The sequence below is a fragment of the Typopeltis vanoorti genome, chromosome 23 (genome assembly GCF_054136105.1).
Source record: "Typopeltis vanoorti isolate ZY-2024b chromosome 23, IOZ_Tvanoo_1.0, whole genome shotgun sequence".
Classification (NCBI taxonomy): domain Eukaryota; kingdom Metazoa; phylum Arthropoda; class Arachnida; order Uropygi; family Thelyphonidae; genus Typopeltis; species Typopeltis vanoorti.
The window spans coordinates 47,814,949-47,837,017 of record NC_143571.1 but is presented as its reverse complement, the minus strand read 5'-3'; the positions used below and the strand labels follow the sequence as shown (position 1 = coordinate 47,837,017).

Genomic DNA, 22,069 nt, shown 5'->3' with positions numbered 1-22,069 from the left:
TGGCACTTCCAGACCACAGGTTATAGGTATTAGTGAAACATGGCTGACTGTAGATGATATAACTAGTGGGATTGAATGTGATGGGTATAGTGTGTTCAGGAATGACAGAGAGAATAAAATGAGAGGAGGAGTATTGTTGATGATAGCTGATGAGCTCCAGCCAAGGAGAATAGAAGTTGAATTGCAGGATAGAGAAAAGAGTACATTTGAGGCCATTTGGTGTGAGATTGTGGCTAGCAGAACTAAATATACAATTGGGTGCTGCTATAGACCAGGTGATGGAAAAGATGGTGGTGACAGTATGCACAAGCAAATAGAAGAAATGGGTGGAAGGAGGGTGATTATTATGGGAGATTTCAACTATGGTCGCATTAATTGGAGTGAGGAGAGGACACACGGGAGGAAGGAACTGGATTTTATGCGGTTATTAAGGGATAACTATCTGCGACAGCATGTAATGGAAAATACTAGGGGTCAGAGAGTGCTTGACCTAGTAATTACATCTGAGGATTTGGCTGTAACAAATATGACCACATTGCCACCAATCGGTGAGAGTGATCATAGGGTCTTAACTTGGGAGGTGGCTAAAGGTGTAGAATTTTCAATTAAGACAGGGTACATGTGGAATTATCGGGCTGGAAAGTATGACAAGCTTAGGAGTTTGATTGGTTCAATGCCATGGCATGTACAACTGCAAGGACTAGAAGTTAATAGTGCATGGGAGGTAGTTAAGAAGTGCTTGCATGAAGCAATGGCTGACTGTATACCTAGAGTCCGAATAATAAATCAGGTAGGGGTTAAATGGATGAATAACACCATTAAGCTTGAGTTGCAAAAAAAGAAACAACTATGGAGGGAATTTAAGGAGAAGGGTGACCGGCAGGCACACGAACGGTATAAAGCGCAGGCCAGAAGGGTGACGAGTGTGGTAAGAAAAGCAAAAAAGGATTACGAAAGAACATTGGCCATGCAGGCTAAAGAGAATCCTAAACAGTTTTTTAGATATGTAGCAAGTAAAAGGAAAAATGTACATGGCAGATTGATTTTAAAGAATGCCGATGGTAGGGAGGTAACTGAATCAGTTGAGATAGTTGAGTTACTGAGTGAGCACTTTGCAAAAGTATATCATCCAGGTGGTGACATTGCAGAAACGAATAAACCAGTAGATTATACGGGAATTGTGGTTAATGAAGTGGAGGTGAGTAGTCTATTGCATAACCTCAATGTCAATACATCTGTGGGATTGGATGGTATACCAGCTCGTGTTGTATGAGAAGCAGCTAATGAATTGTCAGTGCCCTTGACCATTTTGTTTAATTTGAGTCTCGGGTCTGGGTTGGTCCTGAGCGGGTGGAAAGAGGGGAAAATAGTTCCACTGCATAAAGGTGGTTCCAAGACTGCTGTTGTAAATTACCGACCGATTAGCATATCAGGAATCATTGTCAAGGTCTTAGAGAAATTAGTCAAGAAAAGAATACAGGATTGGATAGATGAAAATGGGATATTGTATGGGGGACAACATGGTTTTGTGAAGGGTAGATCATGCCTCAGTAACTTTCTCACGTTTTATAACACAGTGACGGCTGAACTGGATAGGGGTAATGGGTTTACAGTGATACTACTGGACCTTGCCAAGGCCTTTGATAGGATACCACATGGAACCCTAATCAGTAAACTGGAGCAGATGGGTATAGATATAGGGTTGGTGAGATGGATAAGAGGGTGGTTGAAGGAGAGATATCAAAGAGTGGTTTATTCAGGAGTGGAGTCTAAAAGACGTCTTGTGACTAGTGGAGTGCCACAGGGCTCTGTTCTTGGACCACTGCTTTTCAATTTGTTCATCAATGATATTGGAAAGGATCTGAGAGGAAGTGTTCACTTGTTTGCTGATGATGCAAAGTTGGGTAGAGCAATTGTGAGTGCACAAGATGTCAAAATTTTACAGGATGATTTGGATAGTTTGGAGGACTGGGCTAGGAAAAATGGATGTCAATTTAATGTGGCAAAGTGTAAGGTTATGCACTTTGGGGTGAAATGAATAGCAGCAGTATATCGCATTGGTGGAATCATACTCCAGGAGATTGATGAGGCCAGGGATTTGGGAGTGTTGGTGGATAGGGAGTTGAAGTTTAGGGGGCACATTGCAAAAGTAACTAAAACAGCTCACCAAATCACTTGGCTTCTGAAAAATACTTTAACATGCAGAGACGAACAAGTTCTTGTTCCTCTGTATCGAGCCTTGATAAGACCCCATCTGGACTTCTGTGCCCAGCTATGGGCACCAGGGTTTCTTCGTGATGGGGAGGAAGTGGAGAGGGTCCAGAGACGAGTGACCAAGATGATAGCAGGTCTGTGGAATGAACCTTATGAGAATAGGTTGAAGATTTGTGGGTTGCAGAAATTGGACGATAGGCGAAGGAGGGGTGATATGATTGAGACATTCAAATTACTGAAGGGTTTTTATAGGATTGATCCAGAAGATATTTTTGAAAATATGACTGGTGGTGGGAGGACTAGGGGCCATGCATGGAAGCTGGGCAAGAGCGTGGTTGACAAGGGTGTTAGAGCTAGGTTCTTTACTTGGAGAGTGGTAAATGAGTGGAATAAGCTTCCAGAGTCTGTTGTGGGTGCTACGACCGTGAATGAGTTCAAGGCAAGGTATGATAGATACTGTGTGAATGTTGAATAGTTGTTCTTGACATGATGTTAGGGCCTCCCTCGATGAGTCTGTCGACTCCTTGGAGTTTCCCGGAACAATAATAATAATATTAATAATATTTAATACATAGTTTTTACAACTGTACTTCATATCAAAATAATAAATGAACAAATAAATATTAATAAACATAACTTGAAAGAAATCATATGAATAGCATATTATTAGTCTGATGAGCAAATTTGGCTTAGGGAATGGTAGATTATGTTGGACTCTGAATGAAGTATTAATAATTTCCAGTTCTCCTCATTCAGAATCCAACACTACCTTTTACAAATCCATTCTGTGCACCATACATTATTGTATTCCTATTGACCATTGTTTGATTTTACCTTTAACCAAACTTTTCCAATGCTTTAACTGTCACTCCAGATGTTAAAATTGGTTCTGTAATTTGCTACTTCTGTCTTGAAGCTGCCTTTATGTAATGGAACTATCTACTATCTTGCCCATTTTTTCCCACTCCCTTGGAACCTTGCCAGAGCTGAGACTTAAGATTAAGCAACTTCATCATAGGCACTGATGAAGCACTTATGTGCTATGTGAATGTGCAAGAGAACATGAGCCAACATGCCATCCATTTCTACTGCTGTGTTCATTCCCCCCTCCCTCCAAATTTGCTGAGCACCTCCTGTTCATCTATCTACTTCATTTCTGACATCAGTCTGTCACATCAGCAACTGCAAAATCCTCCACTTAGATGACACATCTTTGCAAAGTGATCACTCACCAACTCAACTATTTCTTTTGCTTCTGTCACTTTCCAGTCATCAGCATTGATTAGTCATTCTTCATAATCATTCTCCTCTCTTACTTACTACATAATGGATATAACTTTTAAATTTACTTTGGCTTGCTTAGCTAATTTTTTCTCATAATCTGATTTTGGCCTTTCTTGCCATATTAGTTAACCTTCTTGCTTGCACCTTGCACTGCTACTCATGAGTATGTTGATCACTGCTTTCTTTATCTTCTCTTCGTGTTTTTTTTTTTGTTTGTTTTTCCTAAGCTGTTGCTTTATATCTTTGCTCATCCACTTAACCTCCATTCGGTTTGTCCTCCTGACTGTGAATATTCAGTCTGATACTGCTTCTCTCAATCCCTGACCACTTCCCATGCACTACTCACATTGTTTTCTTGTATCTTCATAAGTCATTGCACTGCTCCAAGATGCCTCCTAATTCTTTCATAATTACCAGCTTTACAGCAACCCTTTCTTGACAGAGAATACACCTGGTCACCTCCATGATATGCTGTTTCCAGTGATTATCCCTTGGCAACTGTATAAATTCCACTTCCTTCCTGCCATGTCTCCCATAGTTGAAGTACCTCATAATCATTGCTTGTCTTGCACTCGTGTTAATTTGCTGATGCATGGTATCCACATCTTCCTGTGGACCTTCTGGTCTATCGCATTAAAACCAACAAGATGTTTTGTCTTGTTGACATCTATCTTGCACCAGATGGTCTCAAATGAATCATCTCATTTGGACCTAAAATCGTCTTTAACTAATTTTCTTGGTTGAAGTTTTTCAACTATCATCAGCAATACCCTACCTCCTGTTCTCATCCCTCTGTCTTTCCTGAAAATGCAATACTCTTTGCATTCTATCTCTGTAACTATCATTTTCTGTCATCTGGGTCTTATTATGCTTATACTTTTTTTGCTATTATTCATTTTCAAATTGCTTTTTTATGAATCTCCACGAGAGGCTGCAAAGTCTACAGCAAATCAGTGCTGTGTGTGTACGCAGTAGTCGAGAGAAAAGTAATTGCTTGTTATTCTTCCAGAGCTGGAGGTTGTCGTCTTTAGGGAAATACTTTGTTGAAGGAAGGTTGTTCCATAGAACACAAGTAAATGGAAGGATGAATGGGAGCAATGAATTTTGGCGATTTTTCTGTTGAACAGCACTTGTGGAAATATTTATAGAAGGGAGAGGTGGTGGTGGCGGCCAGAGAGAATAGCTATCAATCAGCTGAACTGCCCTCTTCTGGACCAGAATTTAGAGAGAGAGAGATTTTATCCCAAATGTGAGAGCAAGATTCTAAGGTAGATGTGTGTATTTAATAGTTAATAGTTGCACTTTGAAAGTAATGTCTTATGTGGAAAAGGTTATCAAGATTTTTAGAAGTGATGTGTTTGTGCCAGAAAAGGCCAGGGGGAAGTATCATTCTGAGAAATTGTCAAGCTGAACATCATCAAAGGTAGGCGAGAAGTAATTTAGGTTTTTTATTAGTGAGAGAGAAAAGAAAAATATTTTGGACACATTGATTGTGAGTAGGTTATGATCCACCCATTGAAGGATAGCATGGGGCTGACACTGTTATATATATATTTGTGTGTAATATTATAAGAGCACTTTTCACTCGTCCTACTTGTACAAAATCGTATGAGTAGGATAAGTGGAAAGTGCTCTTATCAGTAAAACTGTGGATGGAGTTTGAGGTTGGTGAAAAAATAGTCTTTATGTATACATGAATGAGAGGGGATGAGTGAAATAACAGAGGCCTGCATTAATAGAATCTGAAGAAAATTTCCTCTACCATTATGCAGTATAAATGGCCTGGCAGAAAACTGGCATTTCAATTAAAGACAAAAGCCAGACCATAAGATGGCAAGTTGCTGAGAAGCTTTCAGTGCCAAATACTCTCACATATCTTGGAAATGACTGCAACAGCACACATTTCTCCAAACCTATGTTATGGCTTCAGAGGTGGATGATATAGACGATTGGCTATGAATCCTGACTAATGGAATCTAGATCAATGGTAACTGATTAGTTGATTATTCTCTGGCTGTTGAAGATGACTGGCAGTGACTTTCTCCATTACCAGACGATATTGAGGAGAGAGCAAAGTTGATTGATGGTAGAACTTTTTTGAAAGCTCTGTGAGCTTGCTTCCATGATGTAGGGTGGATGCTAGCTGAGTATGATACACTATAGAGATAAAGAACAAATGTTAGTTCAGAGGTACATCTTTTGATGGGTACTATCAGGATCTTGAAGCTGTTTTTGGTATCCAGGTTGATCAAGGTTATGTCTTCACAGAAGGCTATATCAGGGCATGCAGTGCAATATTCCAGGTAAAATGGAAGATAATTTGCCTTATTTGTCTATGCAGGAATTGGATGAGAAAGGTTGGGGAAATGTATCATAGCCGATGTTGATTCTAAAAGTAGTCTCTCAAACTTATAGCGACTTCTATGCAGCGTAGATGTCTTCCATTTATGAGCATTAGTAATTTTGATAAATTCATTATATTTTTTTCTAATAACTATATTTACAGTTTAAGCAGAAAATCTAAAATGAGATGTAATAATTGTTATCAGGGAAGAATTTCATTTAAAAGAGAATCCTCACGAATGAAAAAAATATTTTCTCCTTTTATGAACTGAATGCACATTCATTCATCCATCTTCATTGAATCATAGAAAAACTCTGGGATGACCTACCATGATTTACAAGGATTGGTGAAGTTATTAGTAATGCCTTAGAATACCAAAGTATAACATTGGTATTCTAAGGCATTACTTGAAGACCTGACACATAACATATTTGCTTTGGAAAAAGTTTCTGATAAATCAGGGGTGGTAGTGAAGATTTTGGAAAAATTGATTAGGGCTTGCTTTCAGAAATGGGTTAACAGTGAATCTCTACTTTGCAATGAACAGCATGGACTTACTAAGGGAGGCATGTTTTCGAAACTTCCTCACATTCTATAATAATGTTACCATTGAACGAACTAGACAAGGGGAATGGATATACCATGTTACTTCTGGATTTTACTAAGATTTTTGACAAAATACAGCATGGAAGACTGTTGCATAAATTGGGAATATGGGTTTGGATTATAAAATATTAGCATGGATAAGAGGATGGCTGACTAACATATCAAAAAGTGGTATATGGGAGTGTGAGTCTACAAGATTTAAGGTAACTAGTGATGTTCCACAAGGATCAGTGCTTGGTCCACTGTTATTTAATCTGTTCATTGATATTGGAAAGAATTTGACAGGTGACATACAACTATATGCTGATGATGCAAAGAAGCAGGGTAATCAGGAGTGTTGCTGATATGCAGTACTTGCAGAATGATTTGAATAGGTTTGAATTGTGGGCATGTGCAAGTGGATGCCATTTCATCATCATCAAATTCCTGCCATGTACCCTCAAGGGGTGTACAGGATATGATAGTACTATATGAAAAATTTACATCATTACGACCTATCTACAATTTTCCTCCAAATCAGTCTTTTACTTGTCAAGACTCCAACATTACCAGATCTTATATTTCTATCGTCTAAGACATTTTGTACCGTATCAATTCACCTATATCTTGGTCTTCCTCTGGGTCAACATTGAAATGGCATCGAAAACTTGGATGCCATTTCAATGTTGATAAATGTAAGGTGTGATCAGATATCCAATGTTGTATTACGGTATGCCTACAGATATGAGCCCCCTCGACACTTCTGCATGTCAACAGAAAGAGAATCCATTCCGATAATAGGGCAAACAATCCATATTGTGGGATGAGTTGTTTATTATTACAAGTCGAAAAATTAACTTCTTTTATGAACATTGTAATTTTTAAAGTGGTAACTATTTTCCTTGTATAACAGTTGGAAAATTTTACCTATAAAGCACGTGATTTCGCGTGTTGGCAACCAATTCGTTCATCGCCTTATTTCTTTCTCCCCTTCAACATGAATCAACTATTCTTGGCACAAAGCCAAGCGAAGCTCTAGCAAGTGTGGGCGTACTATATATATATATATATATTGGTGGGATTATGCTAGAAGAAACTGATCAAGCTTAGGGATCTTGGAGTATTCGTAGACAGGAAGTTAATCATGTTCAAGGATCATATAGCAAAACAACTCGGAGAATAATTACAATGCTGAAACAAATCTTGACGTAAAGATAAGGAAGTCATTTTGTTTCTTTACAAGGCCCTTGATAAGTCTTCACTTGGACTATTGTGTGCAGGTCTGGTCTCCTGGTTTGTGTTATGATTCTGATACAATGGAGAGAGTGCAAAGGAGAGTGCTAAAAGTGATATCAGGATTCTGGAATATTGATCACGAAGACAGATTGAGAAATTGTAGAGTACAGACACCAGCAAACAGGAGAAAGAGGGGGTGATATGATTGACTTACAAACCTACTGAAAGGGTCATACAAGATTTCAGTTGATGGAATTTTTAATTTTATGGAGGGATTTAGCTGACCAAATTGTATTCTTATTGGTTAAACCAAAATACAAAATGATGGTACAACATGACAAAATTTCATGCCAGCTGGGGCGTCGCCCGGTTAAACAAAGCCCCCCCCCCTTTGTTTTTGCCAGGGAACCAGGGCGAACAGCGAAAAGTCAGCTATTTGAAGAAATCTGAAAATGCACCACAACTCAACATCACCAGTTTAAAGATCGGTACTATCAACATAAGAAGCCTGAATGACAAAGAAATGGAGGTAGCTGAGGAATTAGATAAGTACTTGATCGACATAATAGGGGTGACTGAAACAAAAAGGACAAAAACTGGTGAGATCTTTCTGAGCAATAAATACAAAATGTTATATTCAGGCAATGACAATCAAGGAAAAGAAGGAGTAGCCATAATATTCAACACAAAATACGAGGCTAATCTTCTTGAATGGCAGTCAGTCTCAAGTGGAGTAATGTGGGCAAATATGAGAATGGGGAACTGGACAATGAGACTTATTTGTGCCTATGGTCCCACAGAAGGTTTTACTAAGGTATAAGTGGAGGAATTTTTTGAGGCTTTAGAAAAAGCAACTGACACAATGATAGAAAAATTAGAACTCCATGGTGGACACAGGAAGTTAAAGAGGCAGTGAAGGAAAAGAAGAAAGCATATCAAAAGTTCCTGGCAAATAAGTCAGCTTGTGCTCTTAGAGAATACAGAGACAGATGTAAGAAAGCTAAACAGTGTGTAAAACTAGCTAAAGAAAAGTCATGGGAGGACTCTGACAAGAACATAGAAAATAAATATCAAGAAGGTGGCAAAATATTCTGGAGGTTGTTGAAAAAGCTTAGGAATGGACGAAAGAGTGCAGTAAAAGGAGTTAGAGATGATAAAGGTGACATGAAAACGGGAGAAAAAGATACCCTTGAGATATGGAGTAATTACTTTGAAAAACTGCTAAATGAAACAAGCAGTGATGACAGCACAGTGATAAAAAAAAAACACTGACCAGGCATGCAGTCAGGAATACATATCCATACTTGAAGTAGAAAAAGCCATCAAAGGCTTGAAATGTGGAAAGGCAGCAGGAGTAGATGATATTCGACCAGAAATGCTGACGTATGGTGGTATAAAAGTCTTGCAGTGGCCGCACTGCATAGTTCAGAATGCATGGACAGAGGGATGAATTCCCGATGTTAGATGATAGCTCTCATAGTACCCATGTATAAAAAAAGGGAAATAAAACTGAATGTGAGAATTATAGAGGTATATCACTACTGAGTGTTCCTGGTAAGATCTATACAAGTATACTTCAGAAACGGTTGAGAAGAATTGTAGAAGAAAAGTTTGGTGAAGAACAAGCTGGATTCCGGCCAAATAGAGGCTGTCAGGATCAGTTCTTCACTTTACGACAAATAGTGGAGAAATCATGGGAATATAACAAAGATCTGTATTTAAGTTTTGTCGATTTGGAAAAGGCATATGACAAGGTGCCAAGAGAGAAGCTATGCAATATGCTACAGTTATATGGTGCAATGGGGCATTATATCAAGCAATACTTAGTCTTTATTTGAGTTAGAAGTCAGCAATTAGAATTGAAGGAAGTACAGGAAGATGGCTTAATGTTAAATCTGGTGATACAACGATGTACATTATCCCCTCTGTTATTCATTTTCTATACAGATCACATTATGAAAGAAAGTGCTATTAAACGTGATATCGAAATTGGAGATGTTAATGTCAGCTCTTTGCTTTATGCGGACAATGTTATACTTCTAAATAAATCGTCTACTAGTCTGCAAGATTCTTTGACTAAATTGAATAACTGTTGTAATAGATATGATATGAAGGTCAGCAATAAAAAGACAAAGACATTGAAAATGTCAACTGTGTTGTGAATGGAGAACCTGTGGAACAAGTAAAACATTTCAGCTACTTAGGCACGATTTTTAGTGAAGATGGCAAATTAAATATAGAAATAGACAACAGAATCAACAAAGCTGGTATGGTAGGAAGTCAGTTGAATAAATTCATATGAAAAAAGATAGAAATTAGTCGGAACACTAAATTAGCTGTATACAAGACAGTGTTCAAACCAGTTTTAACTTATGGATCTGAGAGCTGGGTCAGAAGTAAAACCCTTGACCAAAGACTAGAGACCACGGATATGAGAGTCCTGAGAAAGATTAGAGGCATGAACAGATTGCATCAATGGCAATATCATATTAAATATGAGGATATTAGGAAAGAACTTGACATTGTCAACATCCAGGAATGCGTTAGCAGAGCTAATCTCAGGTGGTATGGTCACTTAAACAGAATGGATGAGGTAAGATTAGTAAAACAAGTGTTTTCTGCCATGTTGGCAGCAAAACGACCCAGAGGAAGACCAAGATATAGGTGGATTGATACGGTTCAAAATGCCTTAGATGATAGAAATATAAGATCTGATAATGTTGGAGTCTTGACAAGTAACAATCTGATTTGGAGGAAAATTGTAGATAGAAAGCTAGTAACGATGTAATTTTTCATGTAGTACTATTATATCCTGTACATCCCTTGAGGGTACATGGCAGGAAATTGATGATGATGAGTGAAAGGACAAGAAGGTGTCCTTGGAAGTTATGAATGAATGCTTCTAAGAGGGGGGGGGGTGACAGCTAGATTTTTCTCTCATAGAGTCTGCATGATTGGAATCGATTATTGTCATTAGAAGTTATGTATGCAAGCAGTGTGAATGAATTCAAGAACAAGTATGAAAGCTGGTGTGTGTGTAATATGTGGACTCGTTGATGAGTCCCTGACTCCATAGATCTCTCTTAATAATAAATCTTACAAATTAGACTTAGGTGTTGACATTTATTCATATTAGTGCTTTACAGTATAAACACCAGAACAAAATGTTTTAATTAAAAATTTGTTATATATCTTATTTAATAATATTGGTGGATTAACTAACATCTTTGGAGAGTGCAAATTATAGTTGTGAAGACACGCAGTACTCAGATTGTTGCATATTGTTTTTCTGTAGTAGTTTAATTATGCTGTATATGTCCTGCAGTTGTAACTTGTGCTCTAAAGATGCTGGTTTGAAATCCAACGAAATATTTATTTTGTTCTTCTAGTGCTTTATGTTATGAATGGGTGCCATTACATTAATTTCAGTATAATTTAATACAAAAATTATATTGAAATTATATATACCTTTAAAGTTGAAGAAATATTCTTTATACTGATAGTTTAAGAAATTCCTTTTAATTATTTAAATAGTCTTCTCTCACTGTAGTAAATTCAGTTTAGGTGGATAGTTTGTTTAATGAATTTCGTTCAGAATAATATTTTGCGGCTTAGTTTTGGTCTACATTTCTTGTTGAGCACTGCTGTCTCTGAGAAATTATTTAAAGTAAAAATGTCAGAAAGGAAGGTTTTTTTTTTAATCTTGTCTAATCATTATAGATTATCTGCATTAATTGGGTATTAAAGAATTATATGGTTGAACTGTCTGTATAGAAAGTGTGAGCAAAATAGCATGCATTACAACTATTGCCTGTGATATGTAACAGTAGATGAGCAAATATGAGAGCGGAAGTATATGGGGGGGGGGTATTGTTTATCCTCAATAGATTCTAAATAAATTCAAGGATTTTCAAGGAAGGAGTTTGCATAAATACTACCCAAAATTGGACCCCACAGGAGGCTGTGAACCTATAGTACTCTGCATGCCAAAGGTTAGATAATCCAGGCATCCTACTTTAGCAATTAAATATGCTTTTTCCAACTTACTTGAGCCTCGAATAAAGGTCATGGTCTCACCTGCACACTGAAATTTGTTTCAATAAATTTGTTTATTGCATCAGCTAATCAGGTTGCACTTTTTAGAATTGTTTGCTATTGTTTATTTGCCATCCTGTTTGTGTGGTCTTGTACTGATGGTGCCTATGATACTTAGGCGAAAATTCTATATTAATAAATTTTTATGTGAGTTTTCTTCCATTTTTATAATTCTTTTCACCAGGCACTAAACTCAACGAGTTGACTTCGTGAAAATGCCTAGTTCATACTAATATTGCAATAGTTTTAATAATTTTTGCATAAAATGGAAAAGAAAATACCAATCTAATTGCATTTTCTTGTTTTTTCCTCTTTTCAGTTTATATGACACTAAAATTGTTATTATGGCCCTCGGAATAAGTGCAAGTTGCTGTTTAGCCATTTCCATTTTCTCATGCTATTCAAAGGTAAGAATGTTTGTATAGTAGTTCGCAAAACAGATGATGTCCATTCAACTGAACAATTTAAATCTAAATTAAAGCATACAACACCATACATTTGCCATACCACTGGAATATATTTTTTACTAAATGATTTAAGGAAATTACAACGTCACCTAGGATATATATTAAAATAAATTTTAATATACTTCAATATTTCGGCAATGTCACGTTGCCATTTTCAAGAAACTTAAGAACAAGACACGTGCACGCAGGCACAGCAAACATTAAGTGAGGAAGAAGCAGGAAGCTATTATTTCTCCTAAAGTCCTAATGGTGCCCCCCCTAGCAGGCAATGTTGGTATTCTTGGGCGATTGGGCTGAGGTCTTCTGATGTAGGTTTCCCAAATTTGAGGCAGTCTCATGCAGCCAAATTTGTTGAGGTTTGGATTGTTTCTTAGGGCTGAAGCCGATTCCATGAAAAGCCTTTCATATTTGTATTTACTATGGTGTATTATCGTAGCTTTCTTCCACTGTATTCTATGGCAGGTATCCAGCGCATGGTCAGCAAGACCAGAGTGGCTGTATTGGTGAAACCGGATGTAGTCCTTGTGTTCTGAGATTCTGATATTGACTGTCCTGCCTGTTTGGCCAAAGTAGGACAGCTTACAGCTGCAAGGGACCTGGTATACACCAGGTAGGTTTAGAGGGGGAGGTTGGTCTTTAGTAGAGTGGATAAGGGATGCCAATTTTTTATATAGTCTGTAACAAGAAGTTAAGTCATGTTTTTTTAGGATTTTTGTAATTTTTTCCAAGGTGCCTCGGATATAGGGTATGGTGATGGATTTAGAGTAATCCTTGTTGTGGGGGGGTTACTGGTTTCAATATTTTTTTGGGGGGGTAGCCATTGGCTGAGAAAGTGTTGAGAATGTGGTTAGGGCATTGTCATTTGAGCAGATAAGTTTAGCCCTGTTGTGTAGTGTCTTAATGACTCCATATTGTTGCGAGGAGGGGTGGTGAGATTGTTGGTGAATGTATCTGCCTGACTGCATGAGACTGCCTCAAATTTGGGAAACCTATACAGAAGACCTCAGCCCAATCGCCCAAGAATACCAACATTGCCTGCAGGAGGCCATTAGGACTTAAGGAGAAATAATAGCTTCCTGCTTCTTCCTCACTTACTGTTTGCTGTTCCTGTGTGCACGTGTCTTGTTCTTAAGTTTCTTGAAAATGGCAATGTGACGTTGCTGAAATATTGAAGTATATTAAAATTTATTTTAATGTATATCCTAGTTGACGTTGTAATTTCCTTAAATCATTTAAAAAATGCATAACCAACGTCTAAGCCTTTCCACAAGAACCCCGGAATATAATCGTTTGCCAGAATATTTTTTAACTTTTGAGTGATCAGAACCTAGGAAGTGTGTCATTCCTAACTGCATAACATTGAATATCATTGAAAGCTGGAGCTGAGTCAAATGCTATCCATAGATACAAGTCGAAAATGTGCATTAACTCACATTTTCAAATGGTTTTTCATGCTAGGAATAACCAGCATGACAAATGCTCACATTTTATGTGATCTTCTTTGTTTCTTTATTTGGAATGCTGATACCATGCATTACTTATTTCCTGAAAGGAGGGAGGGAAAAAAATGATAGTCAAGATATTGTAGCATTTTTTGTTTAGGATCTAATTTTTTTAATCAAAAATCATTTGTTAAAACAGATTTTTAACTGAAAAGCAAGTTAGCTGATCACATATTGAGGTGACATGGTTTTTCGTTAAAATGAACAAACCTGAATTTTGATCGTCTGGTCCTGCTAACATGGAGTGAAGTGTTTAAGAGTAAGTGCATAATTTGTTTATAGTGGCACAATGACCAACATCAGTCAACATTATGTATTGGGGGTAGGGAAGAAGGTGGTATGATGAAATAACGTTTGAATAGATACATACTAAGTATGCAGAATTCTGTAATATCTTGTCAGATGCAGAAATCATTTGTAGAGAAAATAGTTATTGTTGGGTTTGGGAGGTTAAAGGAAATCAAGTATCTTGCACTTTACTTGAAATTTGTCTGCCCTACTTTCCTCCCCCACCACACACTTGGGGGGGGGGTTTCTCTTATCCTTCCCTGGCATCTACTAAAATTTGTATAAATTTTGCTGATACAAACAGTTATCATGTTTTGGTACTATCTAAAGGGAAGAACATCAAAAAGTACATAAGGTGGGACTTTCAGTTAATGGAAAAAAATTCACCTTCCCACACAAAATAGATTCAAGAGTCAGAGACTTTCCGAATCATAGCAGCTGACTAATGTTCTCTACCTGAACATTTATAGTTCCCAAAGCTGCTAGAAAATTAGGACAACCAAGATCAACAAATCGGAATGCTTAGATTGAGACTAACAAAAATGCTAATTATATTTTCGGCACATGGAAACTCTTGACTATGTAAAGTAATAGAATGTATAATGTTCTGATGTAAATGGGACATTATTTCAAGCAATACATGGTCTCTAAGCTGTAAGTAAACAGTTAGACTTGGAGGTACAGGAAGATGGTTTGAGGTAAAATCAGGTGTGCAAGAATGGTGCACATTATCTCCACTGTTATTCATTATCTGTATGGATCACATTATGATGGAAAGTGGTATTAAATCTGATACCAAAATTGGTGGTGATATATTTCAGAATAAATCAAGTATAAGTCTGCAAGATTCCCTGACTAAACTGAATAATTATCGTAATAAATGTATGAAAATCAGCAATAAAATACAATGACAATAAAAATAGGCAGAAACATTGAAAACATCAACTATATCCTGAATGTGGAACCTATAGAACAAGTCGAACATTTCAGCTATGTTGAAAGTTTTGAAAATGGTAATTAAATATGGAAATAGACAACAGAATTAGTAAAACTGGTATGGTAGGAAATCAACTAAATAAATTTATATGGAATAAGAAAGAAATTAGTCAAAACACTAAATTAGCTGTGTACAAGATGGTGTTCAAACCAATTTTAACTTATGGATTAATCCATAAGTTACAATTGGATATGGATATTATGGTTAGAAATAAAATACTTGATGAAAGACTGGATCCGTCTGATATGAGAGTTCTGAGAAGATTAGTGGAGTGAACAGATGGCATCAATGGCAGTATCACATTAAAAATGAGAATATTAGGAAAGAACTTGCCATTGTTAGCATTCAGGAATTATTTAGTAGAGCTAATGTCAGGTGGTATGGGCACTTAAATGGAATGGGAGAAAAAAAGATTAGCAAAACAAGTGTTCTTTTCCAGTTTGGCAGGGAATAGACCCAGAAGAAGACCAAGATGTAATTGATTTATTCAGTAAAAATTTCTTAAAAGATAGGAATATGATATTTGATATTGGAATCTTGACAGTTTACAGTTTAATTTGGAGGAAAATTGTTGATTTGAAGTTAGTAATGGTTGACACACCTGATAATCATAGTTTTATGATTGACACACCTGAAAAAAAAAATTCTTTCTTGTTCTTTCTAATCAAGAAAAGCCTTCTGTCCTCTTACAATGGTTTCCATGTGTAACTGCAAGGAAGAAAACACTTGCCACGTGGTTTTGATAGACTGGGATTTGAATTATTTATTCACCTTCAGCTTTGAAGCAAGGACTTTTCATTTGAAGGTGAGTTAGGCCTGTAGCATACAAAATCAGCATGCTTTTTCTTCTTGGAAAAAGGTTTTTATTGTTGCAAAAATAATCAAACTAGTTAAAGATCACATGTAATTCAGGCCAGTTGCTACCTTATGCCTAGGCCAATACTACCTTTATTTCTTTTACTATCCAAATGTTGTCTCCCTTTTTATTTGCAAAATTTACTCTTTCTGGGGGGAGGGACTTTCCAGGAAATGAAAAATTTGTGACAGCCACTACATTTAAAGCACTAACTCAGATAAGCTGTTATTCCTTTCTCGCTGTTATGCAAAACATAGTAACTTGTGTATAATACACAAATATAGGTTTGCTACCACTTTTATAAATCTCTTATAGTGATTTTGTAAAAATTCGATGCAACAAGAATAAATTTAGTATAACGAACGCATTGAGTTTTTACAGTTAGGCAGAACCCAGAACACCTGTAAATAGTCCTTTCTTTTAACATTTTTGTATTGTGTATAACATATGTACAGCCTAACGGGAATTAGCTATCTTTTTGAACAAAAGATGCAACACTTTCAAGGATAAGGGAAACACTCTACACTCTGAACGCCATTTGAAAGTTTGTTTACGAGTTCAACCCTAAGTGACCTCAAGGTCAATGCAAAAAGGGAGTGGCAAAATTCAAACGGATGTTCTGCTTACTGACTTAATGAGATTAGAACACAACGAAGACGGAGAAGAAAGGGCTTGTCGAAGGTTCCAGAAACCAGGAATCATATGACAATGTAAGGGGGTTCGTGTAAGTGCACGCAAGGAGTGCACGGGGTTTAGAAAACTGAACCTAGGGTCTCGAAACTGATGAAATATAAGATGGGACTTCCAGAAACACAGAGTTTTTTTTTTTTTTGGCACAGAGAAGAAACGAGCATAAGTGGAGACGATGTGATAGAAGGCCTGAGAGTGATGTCCTGACATGACAAGGAGGGAAGCCATGCCGCGAGCCGTCATTCAGCCGAGAAGCGTAGCTGACCAGGGGACGAATCAGCTGAGGTACTGCCGAACTTGTCAATGTGCTGTTCCGCTTATCTAAGTCCATGAAGGCCCTGACAATTTGCGACCCTTCGCCGGTGTATCAACACGCCGATAAATCGTCATCCACATCCCACGAGACAACCTGATGAACGGCCGGTATCCCAAGGATCTGAAGGAGGAGAGATCGAAAACACGAGACGAAGAAAAGAAAATATAGGAGGTCACAGCCAATGGAATCCGAGAGTGCAACCCAACAGAAGACAGCCCATGTGAGTTAAATTATTGTTTTGTTTTGACTGTGCGAAGCTATAAGAATAGGTTGTACAAATTGGAAAAATTTGCATGTATAGGAACGCGAATAGCTAGAATAAGCGGGAAACATTGATATAAATGGTAAGTGAGAAAAGGTCCAGGACTGCAAAGCAAACGATTAACTTGCGGACGATTAAGAGATTTTTGTTGTGGGAGATTTAATAACCTACTGGAAGTACTATATTTCTTGCACCATATTGAGGCATGGATGACGCAGTCAAAAAAATCTAAATAAATTTTTCCATTGCTCTCAGGTAGAAAGAGTATAGAATACAGAAGGTTGGAATCTACAGAAAAAAAAGAGGAACGTGTAAGATTAAGTGACAATATTATAAAATAAAATCCCCCGATTACAAAAGGCAAAATAAAAATCCAGGATAAGGATATATAAGAAAAAACTCATAATTTTACAATGGCGCAGTAACAACAGGATTAGATTAGAGACCCCACCATAATTTTACAATTTGATCTTAGAAGTACCTTTAAAATACCTGGAAAGTTTTGTTTCAGTTGCTTTGTTTGTTTTCTGATGATGTCAGATCTCAAAAAACAATAGCTAATTAAAGTGATAGATATTCTGCTGGATGATTTAAACAGTTTGATAGCATGGACACATAATAATGATTGTCATTTTAGTGTGTGATAGAGTGGGTTATGCACTTTGGGATATAAAGATTTTAAGCTATGCAGGGCATGTTCAGAAACTAAAGTTTTGATTATGCATACTTTGATGTTAGTCCAGGAGTGGGGATATGCCTTGCATAGTGATGTCATAGGGGTCAAGAAGTATTCATGTACAATGGATATCTTGTCAGTTTCCATCTGTTAAGTTTACTGTCATTTTTGAAATGAGTACAAAATCCAAAAATCCTGCCATTTGTGATATTACATTTCAGTGATTAAATTTTTGAATACCAAAAATTGTGTCTGGCTGAAGTTTATTAGTAAGTTTAGTGTATGGAGAGAATGCCATGAGTTGAGAGAATAGTGAGAATGTATCATAGGATCTTTTCTGAAGGAAAGATGAATTTATGAATGGCAGCATAATGGATCTTAAAAGGTAAAGATGTTAAATTAACGCAGACATTTTCCTCCAGGAAGATCACATGCACCATGTTATAGGACATGAGTTTTTGCTCATTGACTTTATGCATCAAGGAACAACAATAAATGCATGTTTACTGTGAGACTTTAAAAGGGGGGGGGGAATTGTAGCAGTGTGAGAGACCTTGTCTTTTGTTTCAACAACTCTAGAGTTGCTTTAATTCACAAGAATGCAAAACCACACAATGGTGCACGCATATGTGCCAGTTGAAACAGTTTGGCCAGGAAGTTTTCTAACATGCATCCTATAGCCCTGATCTTGCATCACTAACTTAAGTTTTTTTCCTCCACTTGAAAGATTTTTAATAGTTTAATAATTCAACAGCAGTAATGGTATGAAGATGGCCATGCAGGATTGGGTCAAAATGCTTGTGGCAGACTACTTTGACAAGGGGATACAAAAACATGTATCCTGACATAAAATTTTGGCTCAGTATAGGGAAGAATATGTGGAGAACTACTTGACAGTATGTGTAAACTTTTGATAGTAAAGTGATATTGAAAATGTTGTCATTTCATTTATTTACAACCAATTTGGAACTTGTCTTCTGGATATGAGTTGTATTTTGCTGAGAGAATTGGACTGCAGAAAATTGATTGTAGGTTGGACAAGGAGGCTGAACTTCAGATGCCATATTTAGATGGGCAAAATGGTTCAAAGGATCATTTGGATGTTAAAGAACACATTGACAAGTAGAGATGTGGAGGTTATTATTCATCTTTAGAGAAGAAAAAAAAATTTTTTTTTCTCCATATGGCTATGTCTTGACTGCTGTACATAGGTTTGACCACCTGAATTTTCTGCAGATGAGAAAGTGGTGGAGATGATCCAGGTGAGTGACTAGGATAGTGACAAGTCTGTAGAATGCTCCTTATGATGATAGATTGAAGGTAGGTAGATTACAGAGTTCAGCTGATAGACAGAAAAGAGAAGACATGATAGAAACATGATTGATCTAGAACCTTTTCACTGCATAAGTAGTCATAGAATAAGGGATAACTATGGGGTTATGGTAATATATTTTATATTGATCTCATACACGAGAAATCAAAGGGCCTATAAGCGCATTAGTGCTATGTTTTGTGGGGATACACGTAAGAACTGAGATAGAGGTATGCTGACTTTATCCCTTTTTTTTTTTTTTTTTTTTTGCTGAGTTGCAGGCTGTAGCTGTTTGAAAATACTTCATGAGGAAGGCTGTTACAGAGGACAGAGTGTTACATGTGCAAAAAGAGGAGAATCAAGTTCAGTGAGTTGCACTGAACATGAATGCTGTGTAGCTGCTGCTCTAGTATTAACAGGTGCAACAGTGGAGTAATGATGGTTACATAGAAGTACTCATAGAACAGACAGTGCTGAAAAATTTCACCTGTGAGATAGAGGTTGAAGAGAATCTGTAAGAGAGGGATCATCTGTGAGTTGAATTTGCTGTCCTCTGGACAACATCAAGAATATTAAAGGAAGTTCAGGTGCACCTGCCCCAACATGTGAGCAGTGTTCTAAGAGTCACTGATTAATGGGTAGATTTGGGATTTGCACGGAGATAAGAGTTGGGTGGGTGTAAAATAGCATCTTGAATGAAGGAGAATGACTAGTTTTGTGGATGCTGAGGAAGCTATTGATGTGATGTATGCCAGGAGAGATTAGAGGTAAATGTTAGTCTAGGCAAAGAGATCTGATCCTGTCTAGTAATGCGTGTATTACTGAGGGTAAAGGTAGGTGAACTGAGGTCTGTTTGTAGAAAGTTTATTCACTTGGTTATAAATTTAAATTAGACTGGCTAAGAAATTTATATTCTTCTTTAATCCTTTATCCAAGTGTAAGCAAACAAAGTTTGTGTGCGTGAAGTATTTTCATGACAAATAATGTGATAAACATTTTCGCTATTGTATGAGGAAATATGACTTGTGCATTACTTCTTCAGCCTTGGTATCTTTTCTGGGTCTGGCTCCCACTGATGAGACCTCAGTAAAGGTCGAAAGTGGCAGGTCTGATTAGTGTCCATAACGCATAGTATTATACATGTTTGAAAGAATGTTCTTTGTATTATGGAATATTAAGGTAATTAATTGGAAGTCATTAGCCTGTACATACAAGTCACTTAGTAATGGAGATACTTCACATGCAAACTCTATTTGTTTACACTTGAATAAAGGATTAAACAAGAATATAATTTCTTTGCCAGTTTAATTTAATTGAAATATCTTTTTCAGTTAAATAGATAAATTAAAAAAGACAAGGAAAAAAGGCAAGATTGCATTTTGAAGGCATTGAATGGTTCATAGATCAATGCTTAAGGCTCTTGATATTGAAGCCCGGGATGTCCAAGCACTGCATTGTTTGTCAAATGAGTAGAATGAATGAAGAGTACAATGATCTGTGAATATGATTAGTAGTGATTGCGAGTAGGTCATTTATGTACAGAAAGAGAGTAGGTGATAAGACAGCCCCAGGGCATGCCTGCATTGATGGTGCAGCTCAAAGAGCTGCACCATCAATGCAGCCATCCACCATGACATGCAGTGAATGACCAGAGAGAAAGCTATCCATTTACTAAGGGTCAGGTAGACCAAAGAATGGCAATTTGTTTAGCAGACCTTGATGTCAGGCACGATCTTAAGCTCAGGAAATGTCAAGACTGACAGCACAAGCTTTTCCATGTGTTCAGTGGTGGTGGATGTAAGTTATGAGGTTAGCTGTGAATCTTGAATGGCAAAATCCATACTGGTGGTCACTGATTAATTGGTGGACTTCTAGACAGTGGAGAAGTTTGCAATTGATGCTTTCTCCAGTATTTTGGAGAGAAATTAGGTGATATGATTAGTCAGTAGTTTGATGGTAGACTTCTTCCTTTCTTTTCTTTGGATTTAGCTGGATATTTGATTGCTTCTACACATTTGGATAAGTACGAGCTATGTATAAAAAGATTGTAAAGATGATACAGGACAGGTGTTAGCTCTTGAAAGTGTTTGAGAATAATTGGAGAGATGTCATTAGGACCAGAATTCTGATTTTTTTTTTTTTTTTTTTTTTTTTTTTTTTTTTTTTTTTTGCCACAAAATTACAGGAGTGATATGTTGTTTAATTCAGATATGGTAGAAGGTGATTTGCCTTGTCATCTGTGCAGGAGGTCGAGGAAAAGAGTAATGCTAGGTCAGCTTTATCCTTGGGTGAAGTAGCAGTGGTACTGTCAAGATGAAAGAGAGGTTGGAAGTGAGTGCAGATGAACAGAAGTTGCATCCAATAGTCTTAGCAAAGGACCAGAAGACATGGCTTCTGTTTAGACAGGAGGCAAGTTTTCTGTTATTAGCTTTATGAAATCGGATTTGTATGTTGACTGTTTTGCATTTGTTGCTTGCTTTATTTCTCTTCATATAGGCTGAGTATGAAGTTAGGATTCCTGATGCGAGACACCCATGGTTAACTATATCATTTTTTCTTGAACTGCTTTATGATTTCTGCTGAATGAGGACTTGAAAAGTGAATAAGGATTTTATGTAGAATGGGAATTGAATGCTTTCATACTAAGGATAATTTCTGACTCATTGGAAGCAGGTATTAGGGTCAGATGAGCGGAAGCAATATTCAGACCATGGAAAGGATGTAGAAATTCAAGAGGTCATCCCACTTGGCACCTCTGTGTAGTTCAGGAGGAGATGAGGTTGAGAGTTTTGAGGATGGATATTCTGTGACAGACCTTCACAAGATTGTTGTCTGAGTTGCTGAGAGGATAGGTAATCCCTATGGTGTATCTTGAAGGAGAAACTGGTAAAAAGAAATACAGAGTATTGGAAGTGTGAAGAGGGGTTATCAAGAATTTGTGTCGG

The 22,069-nt window shown here is 37.2% G+C and overlaps 1 protein-coding gene across 3 annotated transcripts in view; it reads left to right on the top strand.

The window, feature by feature from the left end:
- LOC150093822 (protein lifeguard 2-like) overlaps positions 1-22,069 on the top strand; it is a 355,713-nt gene that overhangs the window by 301,008 nt on the left and 32,636 nt on the right. For all 3 annotated transcript variants that reach the window (XM_090413186.1, XM_090413185.1, XM_090413187.1), the window contains one exon: positions 12,078-12,165. In XM_090413186.1, coding sequence (XP_090269312.1) covers positions 12,078-12,165 — 88 coding nt within the window. The remainder of the gene's footprint in view (positions 1-12,077; positions 12,166-22,069) is intronic.